General features: G+C 46.2%; 1 protein-coding gene across 6 annotated transcripts in view; it reads left to right on the top strand.

The window, feature by feature from the left end:
• Positions 1 to 26,343, top strand: part of Aldh-III (Aldehyde dehydrogenase type III) — a 243,327-nt gene extending 216,984 nt beyond the window's left edge. For 4 of the 6 annotated variants that reach the window (XM_075673392.1, XM_075673387.1, XM_075673390.1 and 1 more), the window contains 2 exons: positions 1,500 to 1,570; positions 25,046 to 26,343. In XM_075673392.1, coding sequence (XP_075529507.1) covers positions 1,500 to 1,532 — 33 coding nt within the window. In that variant the 3' untranslated portion in view covers positions 1,533 to 1,570; positions 25,046 to 26,343. The remainder of the gene's footprint in view (positions 1 to 1,499; positions 1,571 to 25,045) is intronic. The other 2 variants (XM_075673394.1, XM_075673389.1) reach the window with 1 other exon arrangement.
• The last annotated feature ends 292 nt before the right edge of the window (positions 26,344 to 26,635 follow it).

Genomic DNA, 26,635 nt, shown 5'->3' with positions numbered 1-26,635 from the left:
AATTACACCTGAAGGTGATTTTCCACTGTCGAAAAGCCCTTTGAAGCATGAGCTAGAAGTGGTTGCTTTGGAACACGAACTTTGCGAGTGGCTTGCTTCGCAATGGTTCAAACCACGAGCGCAGATGGTGAAAGAGCACCGTCCACAGTACTCACTGCACCTGCACGAAACTCCTTGCAGCCGGTGGCCAGTGGTGGTGGTGCCGAGCAGGGGCCATGTGCCTTCAGTGTTCGCTCTATTGGTAAATCACTGCGTACATTGATGGGTCTTTCTTCATGCTAGTCATGAGGATTTTTTTTTGTTGGCGACATACTTCTTAAGCCTGTACAGATAATTATTTGGTATAGATAGGTTTTATTAACCTACTCAATCGATATGGTGCCATGGAAAAAGTTCGAGTGTGTTGAGAAATGAGCAATGTGTTTAAAGCAACCTACAATATATTGCAATCCTTTTATTAAAACTACAAAAAAGCCTGTGAAGTAACAAAAAGTCACAATGCACCAGCAATTGACACAAACAGCATGGCTTGAACAAACAAAGCTCGAAATACAGTGGGCGCCATTTCCGTAAAGCTTTTATTTCTCGGCCACATTTATTTGCACAGCTAGTATGTAACTTTATACGGTTCTGTGAATTCAGATAACTTTTCCTTGGTCTGCCTGTTGTATTTGTACACTCATGTTAATTGAGCTTTACGAAGCTGCTCTGAAATACATATGTTGGGCTCCAAAATGAGTAATTTCACTCCAAACCTGCTCCGAAGGGCCAAATTTGCTACTCCTGGAGCTGCTCCAAAACACTCTTGGGCAGTTCCACCCCTGTGTTTCCTTTTAGAGTGCAGCTCTTCGGCACCCGTTCCTGCAGTGAGCGCCGGTGTCAGCCTTGCCCCTTGTAACTGAGTGAACGAGCACAGCAAAAGGATGAAAGTGCAAATGGAGAGCACGGATGAAAGATGGTGAAGCGAAGAGAGTGCAAGGGGGAAAGCAGAGAAGGAGGGCATGGCAAAAGCTTGAGAAGAAAAGGGTAGTGCTGCACACAACAGGCTTTGTGATAACGATGGCTACGAGATGGCGCCAAAGTAGCGCACATCATTTGTATGGAAACAAAGCGCTGTATGAGTGGTCTGTCTGTTGCAGCTGCTGTTAATTGCATCCACACATCACAATTAGTGGGGCAGTCATGCCACATTTCACTCCATTTGTAACGGCTGCACGAGACGGATTGTCCACACAAGCCAATATATTGCAAAATGAAAATGTGTAGAGCTGCACTTAAACTTTGCACTAGGGAGTATTGTAATCATTAGTGAACTTTCTTGTCTTCCTTGTGCAGCAAGGTATACTAAAAAGAATAAATCATTACCACTTTCTTAAGTACATTGATGATGCAACACCCTCTACTGTGTGCCGATTGTATTCTGAGCTTTTTGGCAGCTGCAGTGCTTAGTGAAGCCAATTTGTGTGGACGCACTAATCCGCATGTTTTGCTTCTGGCAGGATGGCAGCAAGCTGCCGCAGAGGCGCGACTGACCCCCAAGTGCACTTTGAGCACAACCAGTGTATGCAAGGTACTACGCACCATTTGCTATATCGCTCAGCTTGTCAAGCATAGAGGTTTGGCCTTGTAGGTAAGGCATACTTTGGACTGTTTAAATGCATGAAACAATGAGGACAAACAAGATGGATGCACATAAGCTCTTACTTCAACAGAGGTATTATTGGAAACAGGTGCGCATATTTATACTAATGCATATCACACATGCGGGAGCAAAGATGCCATGCATGCTTAATATCATGTTCGAAAATGAAGTTGCTGAAGTCGGCTTTACTGTGTTTCTCCACTTGCCTGTCCTCAATGTTGATGCCACTTGAATGATCCAAAGTTCACTCAGCTGTTGAGTGCAGCATTGGGCTTCATCGGTTATACACCTCTGGACTGTTAAGGCACTCTGACACTGCCAAAGGGACACGTCGCATGACCTATACTATTTCATGCACATAGCAGGCAATGCAGGTCGTGTGGCCATAAAAGTACATTTAAACCTCGCTATAACAAAGTCGTTAAAATTGGCAATTTGTTTTGTGACATCAAAATTTTATTGAAATTCAACCGTTTATGGAAATAAGTACAGTCGCCTATGGATCTTTCTTGCGTGGAAGGGGGCGGACAATTTTCTAAATTAGTGGGCAATAGGAAAAAGCACATTTAAATGAAAAAAAAGTTCATTTTATTCAGTTGGAGAGATGGCAACAAAAGATACGGTTTTATGCCGTGTCGACAATTTTGTCGACACAGTCGCTGATCTTCAGATCAGCGATCCAAAGCAAAGCCAGCCATGCTTTTGCATCAACTCCGCATTTACAACTGATAGTGTCGCCTGCAGTGCGATGACGGTATCATGAAAAGCGCCAGCAGCAGGGAATGAATGCTTCGTCTGCCTCTCGCTTCCACGAGTCTCCAAAACTCGAGATTATGCAGCCTAGCAGTACTAAATGCACGACAAGACAGCACACATGATGCCACGGTGTCTCGACACTCCACTCTACGCTCACGCATCAGATTACCTCTAAAGCAGAGCATGCGGGCTGCATATGCACATGCACTGAGCTGCGCTGACAGCCATGTGCAGCCATGGCGGTGCTAGAAAAGCAAGTGCGCACGAACTTTCCCCTTTTCCCCACCCTTTTCCCTCTCCCTTTGCAAACACTCTTTCCCCTCCCCACGTTCCTCTTGCTCGCATGAGAAGACAGCTCTCATCAAGCCATCATTCCTCTCCACTCACCCTCGCATGATTTCACTCGCAGCCAAAGCATACAGCGCTTGTGGCACAATAGGATCTTATCAGACTTGGAACTTTCTTTGGAACATGACGCTGCTGCGCTTCGGCGGTTGCTCATGGTCGCATGGCTGGCTTGCAGTTTGACAGGTGCATTTGGCAAGATCCGTTTGTAATTCATCCTTATTTGAAGAGGTAGCTTAGCGCAAATAAAACCACGGACACAAGGAAGACAGACAAGGACAAGCGCTACTCACAACTGTTGTGAGTAGCGCTTGTCCTTGTCTGTCTTCCTTGTGTCCGTGGTTTTATTTGCGCTAAGCTACCTCTTCAAATATGGACGACCAACTAGCCCAACAGTCAACTCTTCTAGTAATTCATCCACTTCACCATTTGCTTCTGTGGAAGTTTCCATTTATTGTGTCCATTTCTTCAAGGCGGCAGTGAAATTTTGTTGCATAGAAATCGTGTATATAGCACACTTCGTTATATTGACGTTCTAAATGCATGGTGTTCTATGGACAAGAAGTTATAAAAAAATTAAATACTTCCTTATATTGAGAAGTTCCTTATATGAAGGGTTAAGTATCTCACTATTTCGGCATCTTCGGAGTTTTATAACAAAATAAATGCGTTTTGTAGATGCATACTTCTGTTTTTAGTTTGCAAGAAACCTTTTGAAAATTTGTCTGAAATATTTTTAGCTTCATCGTCATAACTAGAATGCCCCCCCAAAAAAACCCCTAATTTCGGTGTCAGTCATTGGCAGTTGGTCAGAAATCAAAGTTTGGAAATTTTTCACGAACATACTGCGGGTGTCATAAACTTAACTTTGCACTACCATTTCCCATCGAGGCGACACCCGAGCCACACACTCAGATAAAAGCATAGAAAACAATGCCATGACAACACTTTAGAAGAAAAAAAATGCCACAACAATAAAAAGGGAGTCTAGTTCAAAAAAGAAAGATTGTCAAAAGGAGAAAATAATGCAGAAGTTGTATAAAAGAAAAGTAGTGCCATGAAATGCTAAGATTGCTTCCCCGTGGAATAAAAGGTTGACACAGGTGGTAAAAGTGGTACAAAAATACCGAGGCACCAAATAGGCAGCATACATGTAAAATTTCTAGGTAGAGGAATGAAAGAGACGGAAGAAAACAAAGAACAGGGGCTGGCTCAGAGGGGCTGGTGCACTGCATCACTTGGTGTTGCAGATAATTGTGCTCTTTCATCTATACTGACACAGAAAGGGTGCTGATGCAACTAGTGCCAAGCCGTTCAATGCACAACTCTTGAAAGACTTCTCAGGCGGTCTGATCCCTGTAACTCCTGATTATAACCGTCTGTTCTGGAAAAGGCAAACACTCACACGTGGCACAGTGCAAAGCCATATCGTTAAATGACCAAAACACTGTTAAAAATTTAGTGGTCATAAATCTTAGGGTGCAACACAATTTCCATTAACGCAGTACTGTCTTCTTCCCAAGAATCAAAGTATTAAGTACATCACGTTTGTTGAGTATACTGTGTGTATTGCCAAGTAACACATTTACGTGCGTGTATGATGAAGAACCACCGCATCCCCTCACGTGTTCATATAGAGATGCATTGCGCATACGTGCAGTGCATTCCACATCTGCAGAATTGCACATAACTTGAAACATGTTGGCACCAGTACAATAGTGATGTGTTCTTTACCGAAAAGAAACAGAAACTTCTTGTGTGTGCTCGCACACTAACAGAACTAAGGAATTATCACTTTGCACTGTGAGACACTGCGAGTTATTTGTCAAATGTGTATTTGTTGTAGTATACACTGTTCCCCTTTCTTGTGGTAGTGATGTCGGACAATCTGGAAGACGCATCAACAATCACCTTACGGAATAACACGCTTTGTTAAATGTTTCAGGCTCATCACATTTTGCTGGCCATTGTAAATGCTGCGGTAGCTATCTGGTTTTCAAAGAAACTGGGATTATTTTTCGATATTAAGATCAATTGTGAGCTCATAGGATTATATAGGTATATCAAGAAGAGGGAAGAGCATGCGTCAGTCAAGCCACAATAATTTTTCATAAGGACTTCATCTACCTTGATTACTTTATTGTGTTTTTTGTTTGTACTGTAGGTCACTTTCTCTCATGAATAGTTCAGTTGATTTTCCAGTATCCGTGTTCTGCTGTGCATGCTTATGAAATCGTACAACTACATATGTAATATAGTCTTCGTGCTCAACAAAAAATTTTCAGCTGTATGAAGTGCTTTCAAGTCTGTTTTTCTGCAATCTTTTGTCTGTGGGGTAGTGTGCTTTGAGATTTGTTCAGCATGAACTTTAGCCGACTAGCCCGTTTGGCCAAATGGACATTCCTAGTGGACTGTCCATTTCGGCTGCCATTGATTGGCTGGAGCTGAACCAGTGATAAGGAAACTGGCTGGGGTGCCTGTTTCTTTTTCGCTGATACCTCAGCCCAGCCAATGATCACTGTAGCAGCAGAAGAAATCAACATGTCCACTAAGTGGACATTTGCAGTCTAGCCCCCACCCCCCAGGACTCCAAAGCCTAGGCAGCCACTTTCAGCTGTGACATCTGGAGTGTGGACATTAGGTGGCGCATTGTAACTTGGGTTTAGGGAAATTAGAAATGTATTATGCACATTTATATAGTTCTTAAGCATTCACATACTATGTGGACCAGCTAAAGATAATTTGATCTGGCACTCTCTTTATTGGGCAGCCGTCAGCTGAGTGAATGAATCATTTAGCATGTAGCTCATTTTAGTCGTGATAATACATTTTGGTGCTGGCTTGTATGCACTTTTGGCAAATCTGTGTCAATGGAGAACACCATGCTTGTAACGTCCCAAATCTAGTTCACCTTCGCGCCACGTCTGGTCCCTGATTTGACAGCGTGGCATGGCAACAAACCTCCTGCTTGCTCGTAAAACTTCTCAGCCACAGAAAAGGGGCAACAGTGATCGCCACTCAAATGTGGATTTTGTATCTATTCCATTTTCTGCAAGACCACATGATGCGAAATAGGACCTTTCCCCCCACAGAATGCAAGGGAGGAAGGTAAAGCTTCGATCTTAGTCAACTTGGCAGTCATAAAAAGCAAATCATGGAAACTCCATTCGCTGTAATGGTGATGACGCCGTAACTTGTCCAAATCAAGCATGATAAATTCAGTAAGCCCCATTTGGTATCTGAATTGTCTGTCACCATTGTAGTACACTGGGTCAATGGAGCCCTTGGTTGGGCCACAAATAAATTGGAGCTTGTCCAACAAATTGGTCTGCGGCTGTATAGCCGATATTAGGTGTGTATAGTGAGCGAAAAGGCAGTGATGTTTTTTCTTAATGTTTTGGACAAAATATATTGGGGTTCTTTTCCTTTAATGGTATCTGGAAAACTAGTAAACAGCGATGACCAAGTAACTTCCCATATATCACGGCATGTGTTAATACCGGATGGCCAAGAATAAAAAAAATACGGATGGCTTCACACAAATAGCACTCACTTTATAGTTATAGATGTTTCGTTAATTGTGGAAAAATAATTATTTTAGGTGTCATTAGCTTTTATTAACCTACTTTATCGATATGGTGCCAATACAGAAGTTGCAAAAGATGCTGAAATGACCGATAAAGACATTTAAAGCAACCTATAGGTCAAATGCAGTCCTTTTTCCCCCGTTGAAAACAGTCGTAGGTCAGCACAGCATGTTCGCATGCCTGGGACTGCAGTGGTCTCAAATGCAAACCTCGTCACCTACGGGCCCAGTTCATCGCATTGCAAACAAGCAGCTGCGCTCTTTCGCTAATGCATGAGTTACTGTCGGTGCGTATGTTCGGTCCTTTATAAACGTGATAATGCAGTTTCAGTGTGTGCAAGATGCACAGTGTACTAAGTAACAAAGTTTATGTTCGAGACCGCTGATATTGCTGGTGCAGGGGCGCATTGTCACGTGGTATGTTTAAAATTTTCGCAGACACCTTTTTTTTTGGGGGGGGGGGGAGGGGGGGAGGGCAAAGAAAGAACACACACACAAATTCTAGGTTGCTTTAAATGCTGTTATGAGTCATTTTTTTACATCCATCACTACATTTCCTATAACACATTATCAGTACAGTTATTTAATAGAACTTGGGCAATAAACCTGAATTTGCTTATTTGCTTATTTGTGCACAAGAAAAAAAAAAAAACACTTATGACTTAGCACTGTTCTCGTAAAGCCTCATGTTATGTTTTATTTCTTGGCTACATTTAATTGGCACACACAATATGTAACTGAATACTGTTCTGCAAAGTCAAATAACGAACAAGTTTTCTTAATCTGCCTGTATTTCACTCATGTTGATGTTTATTAAAGGGACACTAAAGTGAAACGATAAATCAGTTTAGACTAATGAAGCATTGTTTGAGAACCCTGCAGGCAGTAATTTAAAAAGAATTGTTTGATTATAAGATGAGAAAATGAAGGTCCAAGTATCAGTATTTGAATTTCGCGCCGAAACCCCAGCGCCGGTACGTCAGCGTGACGTCACAGATTCCAAAGTATGTTTTCCATTTGGACCGCGTTGGCTGAATAAAGGTTCCCGAAACTTGCCATGTTTAATATTTGGTTCTTTTAGAACACAATGTAGTCAATCTTTACCGCTATATATAATTAGTAGGCCCTAGAAGATGCCATCAAAATCGAAGACGTCACAGCCCCAGGTGCGGGAACTTAAGTAGGCATCGCCACCCGTATTTCGTTCTTGCGCTTTTTCTGGCTTACCAAACATCTTATCGTTGTAAGAGTGATGTTTTTGGTGTTGTATAATGGCAATTTACTGATGCAGAAGAAATCATTTTTCACTTTAGTGTCCCTTTAAGCTGCTCCAAAATGAAGATCCTGTGCTACAAAATGGCCAAATTCTCCGAACATGCTCCAAAATGGCAAGTTTGCTGCTTCCAGAGCTGCTCCAAAACACCCTTGGCCGCTTCCATCCCTGACTCTCCCTCACCTGAAAACAATTGCTCGATGAGCCTAAAGTGTGCAGTACTAAATAAACCAAGCACCGGCAGCACTGATTAGAAATCAATACTTTCTGCGTAATAGGTACTTGCTCATTTTGTAATTTGCAAACCTACTGCTTTCCTGCATAGCATATGTGTCACTGTAGCTAGTACTGACACCGACAAATCTCGGTTATATTTTTCTCATGTGGTCTGACTTACAAAAGTTGGTAACTAGCAGCCAGGCATACATGTATATTTATGATTTTGTTTACAGTCATGAAAAATACCAAATTATTACTTCCATTCATGTTCCTTCAAATGCTTCTTCGAAGTTTCACATCAGAATTCTCTAAAACTGTCCGAGCTATATATTACTGCTTTACATTCATTCAAAACACCAGTTGTCATTTTATGTACCCCGTTACACGTTGCGACTACTACGTCTTGAAATAACGCTTTCAAACATAAGAGCACTGAAAATTAGCACAATTCTAGTGGTAATGAAAGCGTTAACAAAAAAGAAAAGAAAACTGCGTACTGAAAGATGCAATAGCATTGATCAGGTTACATAAACAAATTATCATAGATTTCGCACAACTTCTTTAAATAGGTATGATAGTGATGAAACAAAAGAAGACATGGACTTGTCACTGCAGTAGAATTCAGCGTACAAATATTTTGCATAATTTTTTTAAAGGCAGGTTAGATGCAGTAACATCATTGTCTCTGCTCGCTTAGGTTGATAGTCATCATCATCATCATCATCAGCCTGGTTACGCCCACTGCAGGGCAAAGGCCTCTCCCATACTTCTCCAACAACCCCGGTCATGTACTAATTGTGGCCATGCCGTCCCTGCAAACTTCTTAATCTCATCCGCCCACCTAACTTTCTGCCGCCCCCTGCTACGCTTCCCTTCCCTTGGGATCCAGTCCGTAACCCTTAATGACCATCGGTTATCTTCCCTCCTCATTACATGTCCTGCCCATGCCCATTTCTTTTTCTTGATTTCAACTAAGATGTCATTAACTCGCGTTTGTTCCCTCACCCAATCTGCTCTTTTCTTATCCCTTAACGTTACACCTATCATTCTTCTTTCCATAGCTCGTTGTGTCGTCCTCAATTTGAGTAGAACCCTTTTAGTAAGGTTGTTAGTGTCAGTAAACAAAACGGTGACATTTGGTGGTCATAGCTAGTTTGCTCCTGTTTACATTCTGTGTGAACTGATGTGACTTTCAGCATCATCATGTGCAAGATTCCCATAGATGGCTGTTATTGGCCGATAGCTGACATCAATCAAGGGGGGTGTTTACATCAGTGTTCTTCCTACTGCTACTGCGTGTATTGTTACGGTGGAAAAGAGGACAAAGTTGTCTACGGTAAAGACGACGAAGTGGCAACAGCCTCTCGGGGTTCTGTGCTGTTGTATATATACGCATCATGTAAATACATCGTGTAGTTTATACCCGTGACATTTTGGTGGAGGTGCAAGGTACACGTCTTCGCCACGGAGCTTCGCAGCAGGCGTCTCATCCAGCCTGGCACCATGCTTCCAGTGGTAGGCACCGCATCTGCAGCTACAATGCCGACTACGCATACCCAGTACGTTGCTCTACCTCAGCCACAAGACCCCGGCAAGTTCACCGGCCTCGAAGGTGTTGACGTAGAAGAATGGTGAAGATGTATGATCGCGTCAGCAAGGTGAACAGGTGGGATCCGACCATAATGCTGGCCAATGTCGTGTTCTACCTCGACGGAACACCGCATATGTGGTTTTACACACACGAAGAAGAGCTAATCAGCCGGGACTTGTTCAAAGAGAAGCTGTCGGACGTTTTTGGCAATCCGACCGGTCGACAACTAGCCGTCAAGCAACAACTCGCCACGCGTGCCCAAACTGCTACCGAGTCGTATGTTTCCTACATTCAGGACGTCCTAGCCCTCTGTCATAAAATCGACATGTCAATGCCAGAGGCGGACAAGGTTGGACATTATCAAAGGCATCGCGGACGACGCATTCAACCTTCTGGTCTTTAGAAACTTATCGACTGTCGATGCCATTGTGAAGGAATGTCGCCGTTTCGAGCAGGCGAAGAGTCGCCGTATATACAAGAAGTTTACACGGCTTCCAAATACTGCAGCAACCTCTTCCTGTACCGACCCCACCGACCAATCTAGCTCGCCACCACCAAGCGAAAACATGACCCGAATTGTATGCCGCGAACTCGAAGCAGCGTTTCCTGCCTCGCCTCAGCAGACGTCTTGGAACAACACTGCTGAGACGATATCGCTGATCCAGTCCATGGTTCGCCAGGAAATCGCTAATATGGGTCTTCCCAGCGCCTGCTCCTTGAGTCGCCCTGACAACCGCCCTGCTCCTATTCCTCAGTCCTATCGCAGTCCACCTCACAGTGTCCATTATCCCTACACTACCAGGAATCTGTCGAACTGGCGTACACCTGACGACAGACCGATCTGCTTCTGCTGCGGCCTAATCGGTCACGTTTCCCATCACTGCCAGAGCCGTTGGCTGTCCCCTCCTCGAAACACCTTCCGGAATGCAAGTTCGCCCCGAAGTTCCTCACCCCGTCGCTTATGTGGCGCTTCCGACGCCACTATGTCGACTCGCCGCTATGCTCGCTCGCCCTCGCCTCAACGTCGTCAGCCACATCCACCCCAGCTTCACCGCTCGCCGTCGCTAACCTACCCAGGACCGTCCCAGCAGGAAAACTAGGCAATGTGGCACCTCAAGGTGGTGCTGCAATGTCGCATTCACCGCAAAATCCTCCTTTGATGCTGTTTACGAGAAATAACCTTCTTGACGTCCAAGTAGATGGCACACCCGTCACAGCACTCATAGATACCGGAGCACACATATCGATTATTACCAGCCGCCTACGCCATCATTTAAAGAAAATTGTTACGCCTGCGATTACTTTGTTCGTACGAATCGCCGACGGTAACACGATGACCGTGGTCGGAATGTGTACTGCACGTGTGAGCATTTGCAGCCGCCATACTGTCGTCCTTTTCACTGTGCTTCACCAATGCCCCCATGACCTCATACTAGGCCTAGACTTCCTCTCCGCCCATTCAGCGCTTATCGATTGTTCCTGAAGTACTGTGCGTCTTGACCTGCCTCTCCTGGACGTTCCTTCGACACCACACGAAATTCGCCTAAGACTGACTGATTTTGTTCACATTCCACCACAGGTCTTCACATACATCAAAATGTCGCCTTCTATGCCAGTTCCCTCTGGTGATCACATCTCCGCTCCCATAACTGCCATCGTTCTCACCCACAATGTTACCGTTCCGCATACAATAGTGAGGGTCACAGACAATTGCACGTATCTCCCTGTGATGAATTTCGGGCTCGCTAAGCAAATTCTGCTGAAAGATACCACCGTGGCTACAATCACTCCTTTCGAAGTTAGTTGCATTGAAACCTTTGCCGTCGATGCTGCGTGTGAGCCTTTCCGGTCTGCTAAATGTACTGACAACAACATTAGGAAAATGATCGTGCCGGATCTCACTCCTGCAGAGACTGAACAGCTCTGCAGTCTATTGCTTTTCTACAACGATATATTCGACCTGAACTGACGCTTAGGCCAGACGTCACTTGTCAAACATCGTATACATACAGGCGATAATCCACCCATCCATCGGCAACCCTACCGAGTGTCAGCTTCGGAGCGTCACGTCATCAAAACTGAAATACAAGATGCTAGCGAAAGACATCATTGAGCCATTGTCAAGTCCCTGGGCATCCCCTGTCGTGCTGGTCAAAAGAAGGATGGTTCATGGGGATTCTGCGTTGATTACCGCCACCTCAACTGCATAGCGAAGGACGTCTACCCGCTACCTCGTATCGATGATGCCCTCGATTGCCTATATGGGTCACAGTATTTTTCGTCCATCGACCTGCGGTCCGGATATTGGCAAATCGCTGTCGATGATCTAGATCGTGAAAAGACCGCCTTTATAACGCCTGATGGTCTTCACCAATTCAGAGTTATGCCTTTTTGGCTATGCAACGCTCCAGCTATCGTACTTACACGATTGTAAATCGACTCGAATGTAAGTCGACCCCCCCATATCGCGTAACAGGAAAAAAAAAAATAGAGCACACCCGAGGGCGCATTCGATAACGAAAATTTATTAGTAGCTGACATGGTCTGGACTACTCGTCTTCACTAGTGCTGCCATCGGCATCGTTGCTATGGTCTCACAGTCCGTCGTCGTCCGGGGAAATTTCACATTTGGCAAACGACCGCATCACGACATCTTGTGGAAAAGCAGCCCACGCCGAATGCACCCAACCACACACAGCCGTCAGGGAGGCTTTTTGACAGGCCCGGTTGGCGTAATTTCGCGGTCTTCTGCCACCAGCTACTCGTTGTACTCACGGCGGAGCAGGTCCTTAAAAGGCGAAGGACCGGGCTTGTTTCATGACCATGTCGCACTTCACTGGCAGGGACCAATCACGCATTTCAGCGATGTACGCCGCAAGCTTAGCGTACAGCTCTGGAAAGCGTCCAGACTTCGGCACGTGGGAAATTTTTCACTTGCCGTCACAGGTCAAAATTTCGCTTCGCTGCAGTCGCCACTCTCGCAACACCCGTTCAGAAACATAGAACTTGCAGCTCACTGCCAGTGATTTGTTTCTTCGGCGTAAAGGATGGCAGTCCTTTTGAACGCTGCTGTGAACGAGTGCCGAATGATTAGTGGGCCTGGAGCACTCATAATGACTGAGGAAGCATAGATGTAGCACGTAGCCGGCAGTCAAGTGGAACGCGTCAAACCAATGCCTTTCGTCATCAGACTGTTTCACATGGCGCGATTGGGGCGAAAAAAATCGTTCTGCCACGCACATCGCAGAGCGATTTTCGCTCGCAGCTTTCACATGCGTTTGCGGCAGCGCGATATCCGTCGCAGCGACGCGCAAGGTTGCGTCCCGCTCACAAAGTATCCATGCCTGCATCGTTAAATAAAAACAACATGGAAACGAGTCAAATATTTGAATTTTCCTACTTTTATTCGATAATAGAATAGGTACACCATTTTTAACGTTTAGAAGCGTTGAGACTTTACGACAGCTTGCAGATACGGTGAGTGAAGCGCTGCACAACACCACAAGTATAAGCATGCGGCTTGTGCGGCGTCGGTGGGGTGGTTCTTCTTTATTCTATGGGGTGGTTCCGTTTAGTACACTCTAATTTTGTTGTTATTATGGAAGCCGCAACTTTTTTCCCTGGATGAGTATTTGCTTTTGCAGAAGAACAAACTACTGTTGAGTGTGCATGTATATAAGCAGCTGGCGCGATTTGCAGGGATGAAGACGTTGACGACGGCGGCAAGCAAGTGGGTATGTGCCTTACGTTGAGGCGGTGTCCTTCTCCCGATCTGGATAGCGTGCAGCTGCTCCTTTCAAATGAATTGTGTAAGCGAAAGAAAAAAATGTATGAAGCTCCTAAGCCGCAAACGCTGGTGGGTACGCCCTAAACATAGCTAGAATTGACGCGCTACATTGCTCCACAGAGCTACCAACGCGCGGTGAAACACACATTGCTCCTCCCACATCGCGCCGATCGCTGCGACTGAGCGACGGCGCGACCAACTTGTTGGAATCCTGTCACGTAGAGCCCATGACGTTGCGGCGGTCGCTGAGTGACGAAATTCGCTGTGTCACTGACTGAAAATCGCGCCATGTGAAACAGCCTATACTATGGAGAAAGCTAAGCGCAACAGGGAAAGAGAAATATGAGAGCGGTGTCTACTCTTCCATGAACTACCGATACTCCCCGGAAGCGCCGTCGTTCTGAGGGTGCCACCGCAAATGGGAACAGCGGCGCTTCCATCAAATATCGACACCCCCCCATAAGTGTTACGTGTACTCATGCGTGCGCAGTAAAACTCTCAAAAATGTTGAAAAACTCTTACGAAAAGCAAACAAACATGCGGGATAGCGAAAAGCTACGGGTAGGGCCATAGAGCAAACACAAAATTGTAACTACGTTGTAGCTCCCGTTGGTCTCGCTTTTTTGGCGGTGCCATGTTTTGGTTTCGATTGTAAGTCGACCCCCCCACTTCAGCTTTTCAAATTTTAAAAAAGTGGTCGACTTACCGTCGTGTAAATACGGTACCTTCGAGCATATGATGGATTCATTATTCCAAGGATTCAAGTGGTCGACTTGTCTCTGCTACCTAGATGATGTTACTGTGTTCTCGCCCTCATTCAGCACACACATTGAGCGCCTTTCAGCTGTACTTGCCCTTTTTCGCAAGGCCAGTCTACAGCTCGACTCCAAGAAATGTAACTTCGACCACCGTGAGATTACTGTTCTCGGACATGTCATCAATGCGACTGGCATCCGACCGGACCCAGAGAAAATTCGCGCCGTGAAAGAGTTCCCTGTCCCACGGTCCGCAACAGATGTCCGAAGTTTCGTGGGCCTTTGCTCTTACTTTCGCCACTTTGTTAAAGATTTTGCCACAATAGCACGCCCTGTCACAGATCTCCTGAAGAAAAGTGTGCCGTTTTCATAGGGATCCTCTCAGGCCACCGCCTTTTCTTGCCTTACCACCATGCTCACCTCCCCACCGATTCTAGGATGTTTCGCTACTTCAGCCCCTACAGAGGTGCGCATGATGCCAGTGGCCACGGAATCGGTGCTGTCTTGGCACAAGTTCAACACGGCCATGAACGTGTCATTGTGTACGCTAACCGTCTTTTGTCACCTGCGGAGCGGAACTACTCTATTACGGAGCGCGAATGTTCGGCCATTGTGTGGGCAGTGGCGAAATTTCGCCCCTAGTTATATGGTAGGCTCTTTTCTATGGATGGATGGATGTTAAGAGCGTCCCCTTTGGAATGGGGTGGTGGGTTGCGCCACCCAGCTCTTGCTATTATACTGCTTAATGTCCTACCTAAGTTAAACAATAAAAAAAAAAAATAAACACTATAAACTCCCACAGCCAAATTTTCTAATCCCCTATTGCTAACTGTGCTTTTGTATGTCTCCATTTTTTGTCGTTTCCCTACTTTTCGTCCACCAATCCTCCAATCGCCTCTTACTAATGCCTATTGCGTACATGTTTACTTTTCCACTGCTCCCGCTAAACCCAAGGGCTTCAAGGAGGCCAGTGATGCCTAAATCGCCCGCTGGGTAGACTTCTTCACATTCTAATATAACATGCTCCATAGTTTCCCTAGTTTTACTGCAGCAAGCACATGCTTCTTGTTCCTTTTTATATCTCGCTTTATAGGTGTGTGTTCTAAGGCATCCCGATCTCGCTTCGAAAAGTAATGAGTTTCCCTTTGAGTTATCATAAATTGTTTCTTTCCTGATTTCGTTTTTTCCTCTTAAGTAGTTACTCATGGCAGGTTTCCTTTCCATTGCCGCCACCCATGATATTATTTCGGCCTCTCTGACTTTCCGCTTGACGTTCTTTGTTGCTGTGTTGCCCACACTACAGGTCGCATACTTGCTGGTAGGCTTCCTAGTTCTTTGCCACCACTGTGAATCAATGCTTTTCCTGTACAGATACCTCAACACTCTCCCAACCCATTTACTTTCTTCCATATTCCTCATCTGTTCTTCATATTCAATTTTACTGCGAGCTTCCCTCACTTCAAAACTAGTCCTGCCCATATCACCGTGCGCAGCTTCATTTGTAGTCTTCCCGTAAGCGCCCGATGCGAAGCGACCTACTGACCTTTGGTTCGCATCGAGTCCTGATTGTACCCCTGATTTAAATCAAACAACCACATTTCCAAAAGTAAGTCCTGGAACCATTACACCTTTCCACATACCTCGGAGCACCTTGTACCTATAGTATCCCCGTAGCTCTCTGAGCTTCCATTATGGCTGCATTTCTCTTCCCCATCACTGTTATTGTTTTTCCCGGTGTTTCCATATATCTATTGCCTTCGTTTATCCATATACCAAGGTATTTATATTCTTTTACCCGAGGTATTTCCTGGCCCTGTATCGCCACTGTCCGTTCAATGTTTTCATTGAATATCATAACACCTGATTTTCTAACACTAAATTTAAAACCTAAATTGTTGCCTTCCTGTCCACAGAGATTAGCCAGACATTGCAAATCACTTTGCTTGTTAGCTAGCAACACAATGTCATCCGCATAAAATAAACCTGGGAGTTGCCGCTCTATTACTGTACCCGCCTGTTTGTATGAGACATTAAACACGATATTACTTCTAGCCCCCTCTCCATCCTCATCATGTACATCATAAACAGCAGTGGGGATAAAGGGCACCCCTGCCTCAGTCCCTCATTGATGTGAACTTTCTCCTCGCTTCTCATCCCTTCCCATTCAACGCAAACGGCATTTTCTAAGTAAATCTCTCTCAAAAGCTGTAGACAATCATCACCTAAGCCTTCCCCTTTCAGAATATCCCGCAAAATGTTGCGGTCTACATTGTCATAGGCTCCTGTAATGTCTAAAAAGGCCACATATTACGGTCTGCTTTCTACTTTTGCTATTTCAATACACTGAGTAAGAACAAATAAGTTATGATCTAAACGCCTACCTATTCTGAAGCCATTGTGAAGTTCTCCCAAAATGCCATTATTCTCTGCCCAAGTTTGAAGCTTTAATTTGATTGCCTGCATTGCTAGCCTGTATATTACCGATGTAATGGTCAACGGTCTATATGAGTGAATTCTATCTTTCTCCCCCTTGCCTTTATAAATTAAATTCATTCTACTTTGTCTCCAACTGTCTGGTATTCGTCTATCTTTTAAAGTTTGTTCTACTGCTTTCACCAGAGATTTCTTGCTTTTTGGTCCTAGTTCGTTAATCAGCCTAACGGGAACCTCATCTAGCCCTGTGGCTGTGCGCTTGGGAATTTTAACGCGATAGCGTTAAGGAGCTCGTGTCGCAGAAAAGCCGGTGTCGTCGGCGTCGGTGTCGACGTCCGCGGCGTTGGCCGTGAGCGATAAATCACGGCAGGCACTTCATAAATAAAAAGCAACTTCCAAGATGGGCTGGGTGGGAATCGAACCAGGGTCTCCGGAGTGTGAGACGGAGACGTTACCACTGAGCCACGAGTTCGATGTTTCAAAGGGGTACAAAAGCGCCTCTAGTGAACGCGGTGTTGCCTTAGAAACGAGCTGTTTCTAAGGCTCAGGCATGCGTCAATTGCTCAGGCGCACATTTCGTTGTCGCGCCGAACGCTGCGTTGCTCGACGCTCACCGCGTCCGATGCGGGGCGCGTAGTCGCTGTGCCGTAGCCCATTGTCTTACACCCCTTGGTGGATCGACGGGAACGCTGCCGCGTTCTACTCTTGAAGGTGAAGCTTAAGCGTCCTCCAATTTTTCTCTTCCACTTTCTTCCAGTTGAAATTCGCCAGCACGAGCTCCTTTTGCACTTGGGTCTCTTTCATGCTCTTTTTATCTTCAAATACAACCTCGCCATTGCCTTGGAAAGATTCGGCTGTTATTTTTCGGATGTAATTTATTGCCGCTTCTCCTACCAGTCTGTTTTCACCTTCGTATAGGATATGTTGTTGTATTGTTGTTGACTTCCTGCCTAATAATTTTATGTGGTTCCGAAAAATTCTAGGTGCAGCCTTCCTTTTCTCACATATTTCTGACAACCAACATTCACTTTCACCTTTTAATTTTGCTTGCACCAGTATTTGAGCCATAGACTTTTTCTCCCGCTATATTTCCCATTTACTGGTTACTTCATCCTGAGGCAACTGCGCCTTCTTTGCCTGTCTGTGCTCTCGAGATGCTTTCTGTCGTTCTGCGATCGCCTCTCGCATCTCCCTGTTCCACCAGTTTTTCGGTTTCTTTGTTCCTTTCCAACGAACATGTTGTTTCTCTTTCCATATTTCTGTCGTTATTACACTTAGAAGCTCACCATATTCCCACTCTTTACTTGGCCATTTGCCAATTTCTTCCTCGACTCTAGTGACTACATGTGCTATTTGTTCAACCTTCAGATTTGGACTGGCCATTTTGCGCTCCTTGCTCTCTTTCTCAACTACATATCCCATTTTTAAAATGATGTGTTTATGGTTACTCCCTATGCTGCTATACCCTTCCTCATCAATGACCATTTCTCTCAACTTATCATGAATTCCTTCTGTCATCAGACAGTAATCAATGGTCGATTGCTGGTTTCCCACTTCCCACGGGATCTGCCCTTCACACTTAGGCCCTGTATTCACGATAACAAGGTTATGTTGCTCACAAAGGTCTAGCATTGACTTCCCATTGTTGTCGGTATAGCCATCTAAATCCTGTATGTGGGCATTCATGTCACCTAATAGGACAATTTCAGCACCATTCCCGAAACCCTTACTATCAGGGCTTACGCATTCCACTAACTCTTTATTCTTCTCTGTGCAATTATTTCCGGTCCACAAATACGTAACGCCCAGCCAAGTTTTTTTTCCAACTCATTGTACCTGATAACCAAAGATGCTCTTGACATTTTGAATTTACTCTTTTCCATTTGGCTCCCTGATAGATGAGCATTCCAACTCCCCCTCCCTTTTTTTCCGACTTAGTTCTGTTGCACCCTTCCCAAACATAATTCTCAATAACTGGCGGCTCTTCTGAGTCTCTAAGGTGCGTTTCTGTAACCGCATGCACCCCTATTTGTTCTCTATTTAACTGCTCCTCAATCTCTGCCCACTTTTCCTTTCTTCTGCCGCCCTGCATGTTTATGTATCCTATTGCATGGCGAGCTCTCTTTCTTGCTTTCCTCCTTTTCTTGCTATCGACGGCGATGCTTTTCTGAGGTTCCCCAGGGGACCTTCTTCATTACTATCTACTCTGGCCTCCTGTGCGCCCGCGGGCCCCCTAAAAAAGCAACAGCGTGACCACTAATTCACCAGACCACTTCTTGTGCCAGCCTGTTATTGAAGTGGATCCCGTCTCGTTTAAAACCACCACACCTTCTCACTTCCCCGTTTACTTAGACCACCTCGAAGCCTTTCTCTCGGCTCATTTTCCATTTTGCCTCATTAGCAGCCATTACGGCTGTTTGTACGTGACTCTCACATACAGGCACCTCCGGCACCGTGCACACCACGATCTGCACCTGAGGGGATAGCTCGCGCAAGTCGTCCACCCCCTTCGCCAAGCGCTGGGCTTGTCCTGTCCCTTTCCTGTTCAGGACGTCATTTAGCCCACGTGCTACTATGACAAGGTTGTGCACGTGGGCATTTCCCGCGTGCTTTTATTTTGCTCGCTCCGTGACAGAACCCAGTGTCCGCCCTGGAAATGTCTCTACTGCCACTCTTTTATTGCCTTTCACCCTCTCCACAATTGCTTTTGAGCAACTAGCCATGTTTGAATCGCCGGCACGGAGCAAGAAACATTTAGGAGAGGAAACTCCGCTGTTTGCGGCGACCAGAAAAGGTCACAAGCCCGCGGAGCCGTTATCGTGCTGCCGGCGCCTGGCAGCCTGGAAAGAAATTACCGCCGTTGAGAGTGCGCCGGTGCCCGGGCGCTGCATTTTTTTTTCACCGCAGCTTCTACGACGCGCCGCATGGCGCCGCCACTGTATATGGCCCCGTCGGCGCATACAACAATTGTGACTTTATCTGGTCGCCCGCGCTCGCTCGCGCTGACGGGAGTTTCACCTCCTTAATGTCTTACTCCGTGGTCGCTGGCGATAATCACCCTTTCACTCTGTCCTACCTCTCCCTGCTTCACTTTTTCCTTTTCCGCGTGATTCGAACTCGACAAGGGGCATTGTCCCCTGGGCTCCTGCCTTTTTCCGTGCGGTGGCCTCGAGGTAGCTGCCGCTCTTTCCAGCTAACCCTTCATCACGCTGCCCGAATTCTACGTACCCTAGTGACACGCCCTCTCCAGTCACGTCGGAGGTCCGCGTTCCATTGTCACGCACATTCTCGTTCACAATGGCGGCCCTGTTTAGCTTTTTCTTGGCTGCTTCAAGTCTCTTTTCAACTAACTTCCGTGCATCACGCTCCCTCTCCAGCTCATTCTTCAGCTCTTACACCTGTTTGACAAGCTGTTCCTGGAAAGCCTCCATTTTCTGCAGTCTAGTATCGACATCACATTGTGTGCCAGTTGGTTCGATGCCCTCTCCATTCTCATCCTCATCTGCCTTGAGGGACCCCCCGCGCACTGCCTGCTTTATTGGCTTTCTCGCCATGTATTGCACGGCTCTTTGCAAATACTATAATACTATAATAATGCTACTACTGATGTAAATGCTACAATGCTATACCCTATATCAATACAGTGTATAATAGCTGTGTCTTACCAGTACTCACCTACGGGGCAGAAACCTGGAGGCTTACGAAAAGGGTTCTACTTAAATTGAGGAAGACGCAACGAGCTATGGAAAGAAGAATGATGGGTGTAACATTAAGGGATTAGAAAAGAGCAAATTGGGTGAAGGAACAAACGCGAGTTAATGACATCTTAGATGAAATCAAGAAAAAGAAATGGGGGGGGGGAGCATGGGCAGGACATGTAATGTGAAGGAAAGATAACCGATGGTCATTAAGGGTTACGAACTGGATTCCAAGGGAAGGGAAGCGTAGCAGGGGGCGGCAGAAAGTTAGGTGGGCGGATGAGATTAAGAAGTTTGCAGGGATGACATGGCCACAATTAGTACATGACCGGGGTTGTTGGAGAAGTATGGGAGAGGCCTTTGCCCTGCAGTGGGCGTAACGAGGCTGATGATGATGATGATCTGGATGATATCAATGCAGAGCACGTGCCTTTTAGCAAGAACCGATACGCACAGGATCCAAATCCTCAAAATGTCGCAAAGCAACTCTCAGCACTGTTTCAAAAGCAATCAGTGCCGTGGAGACCGAAGGTATGACGTGCTCTCGCACGTGCTCAACCACGCGGCCACGCTCTCACTTTCCTATGAAAAACGCCCAGTAAAACCACCTAATAGCTGTTATTCTTGCCACCTCCAGGCTACCATTTAAAGACTACAAACACTAAACGTCCCAACCGGCTGCACGTGTTGAAGCACGTGGCGCGACAGGACGCTCTAACAATCCTGCAAAACCAAATGTGCACGAAACACACCTGCGCAGCCGAAATACGAGAGACAAAAAAAAAGGAAGAAATAGAAAAACCACTCAATTACTATTTAAAGGCAAAAAATAAACAGAAGCAAGCTCAAAGCATGCCCAAAAACTTATGATTTCATCGCCGCCACGGAGCCCCGAAAAGCACGCCCATTCACCACAAAATCCAAGCCACCGATCTCCTATTGTAACGGACCACCACGCCCTCTGTTGGCTTTTGTCCTTAAAAGATCCCACAAGGAGGCTTGGACGATGGGCTTTGCAGCTACAAGAGTATTCCTGTTCGGTGGTGTATAGGTCTGGACGACTACACAAGGACACCGACTGTTTGTCCCGTTACCCTGTGCACACGCTTGCTAATGCCGACATGGACGCTTCCGTGAGTGTTCTTTCCATTTCCAAGCTTTTGGACATGGCCAACGAGCAACCGCATGACACTACTTTAAGGACCCTCATTGACCGAATGGAATCCGCTCCTATTGATCCATCGTTACGATGGTTCATTCTCAACGACAGGATATTGTACCGACGCAGTTTTCATCCTGACGGTCCTCCCCTTCTCCTTGTCATTCCTCAACACCTCCGCTCAACTGTGCTTCAGGAGCTTCATGATGCCCCAACTGTTGGACACCTTGGCTTTGGTTGCACTTACGACCGCATGCGCCGCCGCTTCTACTGGCCCGGCCTCGCACACTCCGTACGGCGCTATGTAGCTGCTTGCAAGCCCTGTCAACATCGCAAAAAGCCAGCAACGTTTCCTGCCGGGTACTTACAGCCGATCGACATTCCACCTGAGCCATTCTTTCGCATGTGTTTGGATCTCCTTGGCCCTTTCCCCGAGTCCAGCTCTGGCAACAGGTGGATTGCTGTGGCTACTGATTACGCAACGCGCTATGCCATTACTCGGGCACTTCCCATGAGCTGCGCAACCGACGTCGCAGATTTCCTACTCTGAGATATCATTTTAGTACATGGTGCCTCGCGACAGCTCCTTACCGACCGCGGCCGCACTTTCATCTCCCAAGTCATCGCTGATGTCCTACGATCATGTTCTACCAAGCACAAACTGACCACCTCTTTCATCCCCAGACCAATGGCCTTACTGAGCAACTTAATCAGACTATTACTGACATGCTATCAAAATACGTTTCACCCGACCACAAGGACTGTGATGTGGCGCTGCCCTACGTCACGTTCGCCTATAATTCATCATGCCACGATGCTGCTGGGTATTGCCCCTTTTACCTGCTCTTTGGTCGTGACCCAGTATTACCATTGGACGCTTCCCTCCCCTTGATACAGGATCTGAGGACCAAGTATGCCTGCGACACCATCGCCCACGCTGACCATGCACGCCAGCTTGCCCGTACTAGTCTGTTGGCATAGCAGGAATCTCAACGACACACTTACAATTGCCGCCATCATGACACATATTTTTCAGCAGGCTCTCTCGTGCTACTTTGGTCCCCTTGCCGCCAAGTGGGGCTTTCCGAGAAACTCCTCCTGTGCTACAAAGGCCCTTACCGTGTTCTACGTCAAGTGACCAATGTCACTTACGAGATCATCCCCGAGACCTCTGTCATGCCATCCGGTTCACATCACCTGATGTCGTACACGTCTCTCGGCTTAAGCGGTACTATGCCCTTACCGACGGCCCCATTTGAAGCACTGGGACGGTGCTTTTTCTGCCGGGCGTCATGTTACGGTGGAAAAGAGGACAAAGTCATCGACGGTAAAAACGACAAAGTGGCAACAGCACCTCGGGGTTCTGTGCTGCTGTATATATATGCATTGTGTAAATACATCGTGTAAATAGTTTATATCCATGACAGTATTAATTGATGCAGTTTACTAATCTGGCTGAAGTAAGCAAAAATTTGCATTCTGAATTTAGATAAGAATTATGTACTTCCGGAAGAAGTCGACTATTGTGCACTCACACGTGGCCGCACCTGCTTGCATAAGAATGAAACTTATGCCATGCTGCTTATTGGGTGTCTTAGCTGTCGGCTATCACTAATTTCAATTAGCCTTGAACACTCAACTAGCCTTGAACCACGCGAAACTTAAGATCAGACAATGTGTAAGCTTTCTAGTGTGCATTCACTCCTGCCCACTCCTGTAAAGGCGCCTTGGTACACATTGCTTTTGATAGTGCTTCAAAATGCGCAGTTTGGATGTGGCTACTTACCATTGGCCAAACTGGTGCAGGACAAAGTCAGTCCGCACCACATAGCAGGGCCACACTGTAGCACAGATCGGCGTGAGTGCACACTCCAGCCCCGTTGTGCACATTGCAAACATTCTGCTATGCTGGTTGCATGCACTACAGTTAGCCACTACAGTTGCATGCAGCTGCGTCTGCTGCACAATGTAATTACCACTGTGGCTCACCGACGACAGCCGCTTGCTTTGATTAGTCGCTAGGTGTCGTGTGTCACCGATCTCGGGGGCATCCGGATGTTACTAGAGATGAATTTGAGAGACGCAGAGCAGCACCGCAAACAGATTTTAATTACACTGTACCCCAAACTCAGAATAAAACTCACTATGAAGAAATATACTTATGCAACCTACTTAATAATCACTAAACATGCCCTTATTCCCGGCTACGTTAGTCCTTGGCATTTGCTGCGCGAAAGTCAGGCCACCCTAGCCTATGGCTGCGACTTTTGTCGTCGCACTTATCTTCAGAGTCCGAAGCGCACCAGGTCTTTATCATAGTCGGTGTTTTCACCGACTCCATAAACGTTGCTGCCTTGCTGTTGGCCAGTCAACTCGTCCGTCTCTGATGACTGTGTCTTGAACTCTGTCGGTGACGTGGCACCCTGGCCTCACCGGTCAGGTGTAACGCCAGGTTCTGCCACTACTTCTTCGAGTGCCGACAAGATGCCTCAGGGACTATCGTAAGTGCTGGTCTGCCTCTGAAGGGGGATCCTTCCTGGAGCGTGCGGCACTGCTGTGAGAGGCTGCAGCAGGTCCAAGGAGCCTCGCTCGAATGTCGCCGAGGTGGACGGCCACACCCTGGACCACCAGCATCATGGCATTGACCAGACATCCATGGCTCCTGTTGTCAGTGTGATGTTGACGCTAAAGCTTTCTTGGCACAGAGCCACGTCAATAATCCCAGCTCGGCGCCGCTTCTCCCTCGATCACAACTCGTGTCACGCGCCTCGAGGGCTTGTGCTGTTCGGACCGATGCATGCACATCGTCTTCTTCTTCCTTTCTGCGCCGCACGCCTCTTACATATGACACTGGGTTGTGTGGAGCCACGTGCTTGGAGAGCCGGCTCATGCGCCAACATCTGACTGGCACAAGTTGTCTACTTCCCAAGTTGCACTCCTTCGAGGTGTGTCGCATCATGGTTGAAGCTAATGATGTTGGGAATCCTTTCAACGCGAGTCCCGAGTGCGCATTCATCACTTAGCCTAAGTGTCCGCTGCCAATGTGCGCTCATGAGGTAACATAAATATGACTGGATTCAGTTTGACCCTCAAATATTGCCCGATTGCCGTAAAGATAAGTGCAAAAGTAAATGTGCTACTCATGCCATTCATAGTTAGCAAACAGCTATGTGTAGCTTGTACTGTAGCACAGCAAAAGGGTGATACTTTGTGAACTCAATTGTAAGTTGAGGGATAGCCTCCGAGTTTGACACATCGTAGGTGCCAAAATCGGTAGTAGTGGCATCTATGTGAGCATCCAAAATCAAATTCTAACTGTGTGCCACGGTGATGATCAGTAGGCAGAACATTTTGGGCACTTCCCCACTCTGCTGTAGCCTTCCCAATGGAAGGCATTGAAAAAGGAGCAAGAGCACCATAAAGGAAATCACAAGCAATCTTTGCCAATAACTCCACTTCTGCTGAATACGTTGAACAACTCTTTCCTGCAAAGTGTTTCTGAAATAGTGTGTACATATTTCAGCTTCAAGTGCATTTCTTGGCTTAGACAAAAAGTGTTTAAGGGCCCATTTAAGCATGTAATCTGTCACAAATTCAATCTTCCTGCTTCTTGATCTTGTCAGAATGAGTGCGCTAGTTGCTCTATTTTCAACACGGTATTTCTACTCATTGTTTCTACTCATGGTGTTTATTTGCTTGTCACCTTGGTGCTCTTTGGCCACATCTGGCCCTTGTGCCAATAAATCCCACTAATCATCCTCATAATACATCTGTAAAAGGCATTTGTTTTCTTCATTTCAGATGCTGGGCACAGAGATTTAAAAGCAATCCAGAGGGAACAAAGGATTAAAGCCACATTCCTGCAGCATCACCAAGTGGAGAGATGATTTATGTTCCACTCAGGCCCCGTTTCCTTTTTCTTCTTTGTAAACTTAATAGCTTCAGTTGCTCTTCTGTGTAAGAGGGTAGAAAGCACCTGGCAGAAAAAAGTTAAGCACTTTAGGCAGGCATGCAGAGCAACACCAGACACACTACTGCTGTCACTGTAGCCATGCTTCTCTTACTCCCGTTTGAGTCACAGAATCAAGTCTCCAGTATTTTTTATAAAGCCACCTACCGAGCGACATGAAACGGCTAGCCAGATGGCCAAGCATTGCACCTACCATGTCAAGCACTGCACCAACATGGTTTCAGGCAATAGTTCTCATGGTCTAAAGGGAACGCAAACCTTGAGTTGGCGTGGTACCCACAATGTTTGTATTATGCTAAGAAATGACAATGTTCCAGTACTTGCCGAGTCTCCTGCATGTGCCCACTGTGGACGGGGCTGTGCCAGTGAGCTAGTGTACTGCTGGGCCACCTGTTTCAAGGCAACAGTCCACGCACTCCCACTAAGTAAGCTGACTGACCAGGAGTCGTGACACAGCACGAGGTATTTAGAAAACTGCACTTTTAAGTTGAGAAGCAACATAAAAGAAATTATCCTTATTATTGAGGCTCAACGCACTTTACCAGTTATAAACAGGATGTGTGACGTCGCAGCAGCTGGTGGCATTAATGTTGTTCTGTGTTTGCATCATCTTGTGAAAGTGCTGTTATCATTAAAGGTGCAATTCGCCTTAAAGAATTCTTGGAAAAGCAGCAGCTTTGCTGCAGCAATAAAATGTGCTCCCAGCCAATGCTGCCATGCCTTTATAGTCTGATCTGCTCTGCACCTGTGCAGACTGCTTACTCTGGAAAGAATGCATTGAGTGCAGACAAAATGGTGCAAGACAGCAGTGGCCTTCTGCTGTGAGCTGGTCACTGGGTCCAATAGGTCATTGAGTGCAGATGAAACGATGCAAGACAGCAATGACCCTCTGCTGTGAGCTGGTCACTGGGTCCGATAGGTCGTTGAGTGCAGACGAAACGATGCAAGACATCAATGGCCCTCTGCTGTGAGCTGGTCACGGGATCCAATGGGTATCACACAAAAATGTCTATACAGCATAGAGACATGAAACAAGCTAAGAAACTACTTTGCTATGCGTTTGAAACTCATTATTGTATGCATCTGCTTCCTTGACAAAATAAAGCTCCAACAACTCTTGAGCCACTGATTTTGCCTAATGTGATGTCACTATGTGCAGTCTCAATTTGTTCTTTATTGACCTCTTGTTCTGCTGCTCTTTCATTTATGCAGTAGTACCTAGTATAATCATTATATTGGCAGCATTATGCCCAGGTCAGCGCAGTGCCACTCCAATTCAGAATTAATGGCTTCATGGTGTTTCAGATGACAGCCCTTTTTCTTTTGTGCCCGAGAGATGAAAAAGTTGAGCAAGTTTGCAGCAAAGGACAAAAATGACAGGTTCTCCCTATTGTGGTGCAAAGGTGATGACCTCTCACAGT

The sequence above is a fragment of the Dermacentor variabilis genome, chromosome 10 (assembly GCF_050947875.1).
Source record: "Dermacentor variabilis isolate Ectoservices chromosome 10, ASM5094787v1, whole genome shotgun sequence".
Taxonomy (NCBI): Eukaryota; Metazoa; Arthropoda; class Arachnida; order Ixodida; family Ixodidae; genus Dermacentor; species Dermacentor variabilis.
The sequence above is the reverse complement of the archived record's forward strand: the minus strand, read 5'-3'. Positions and strand labels throughout refer to the sequence as shown.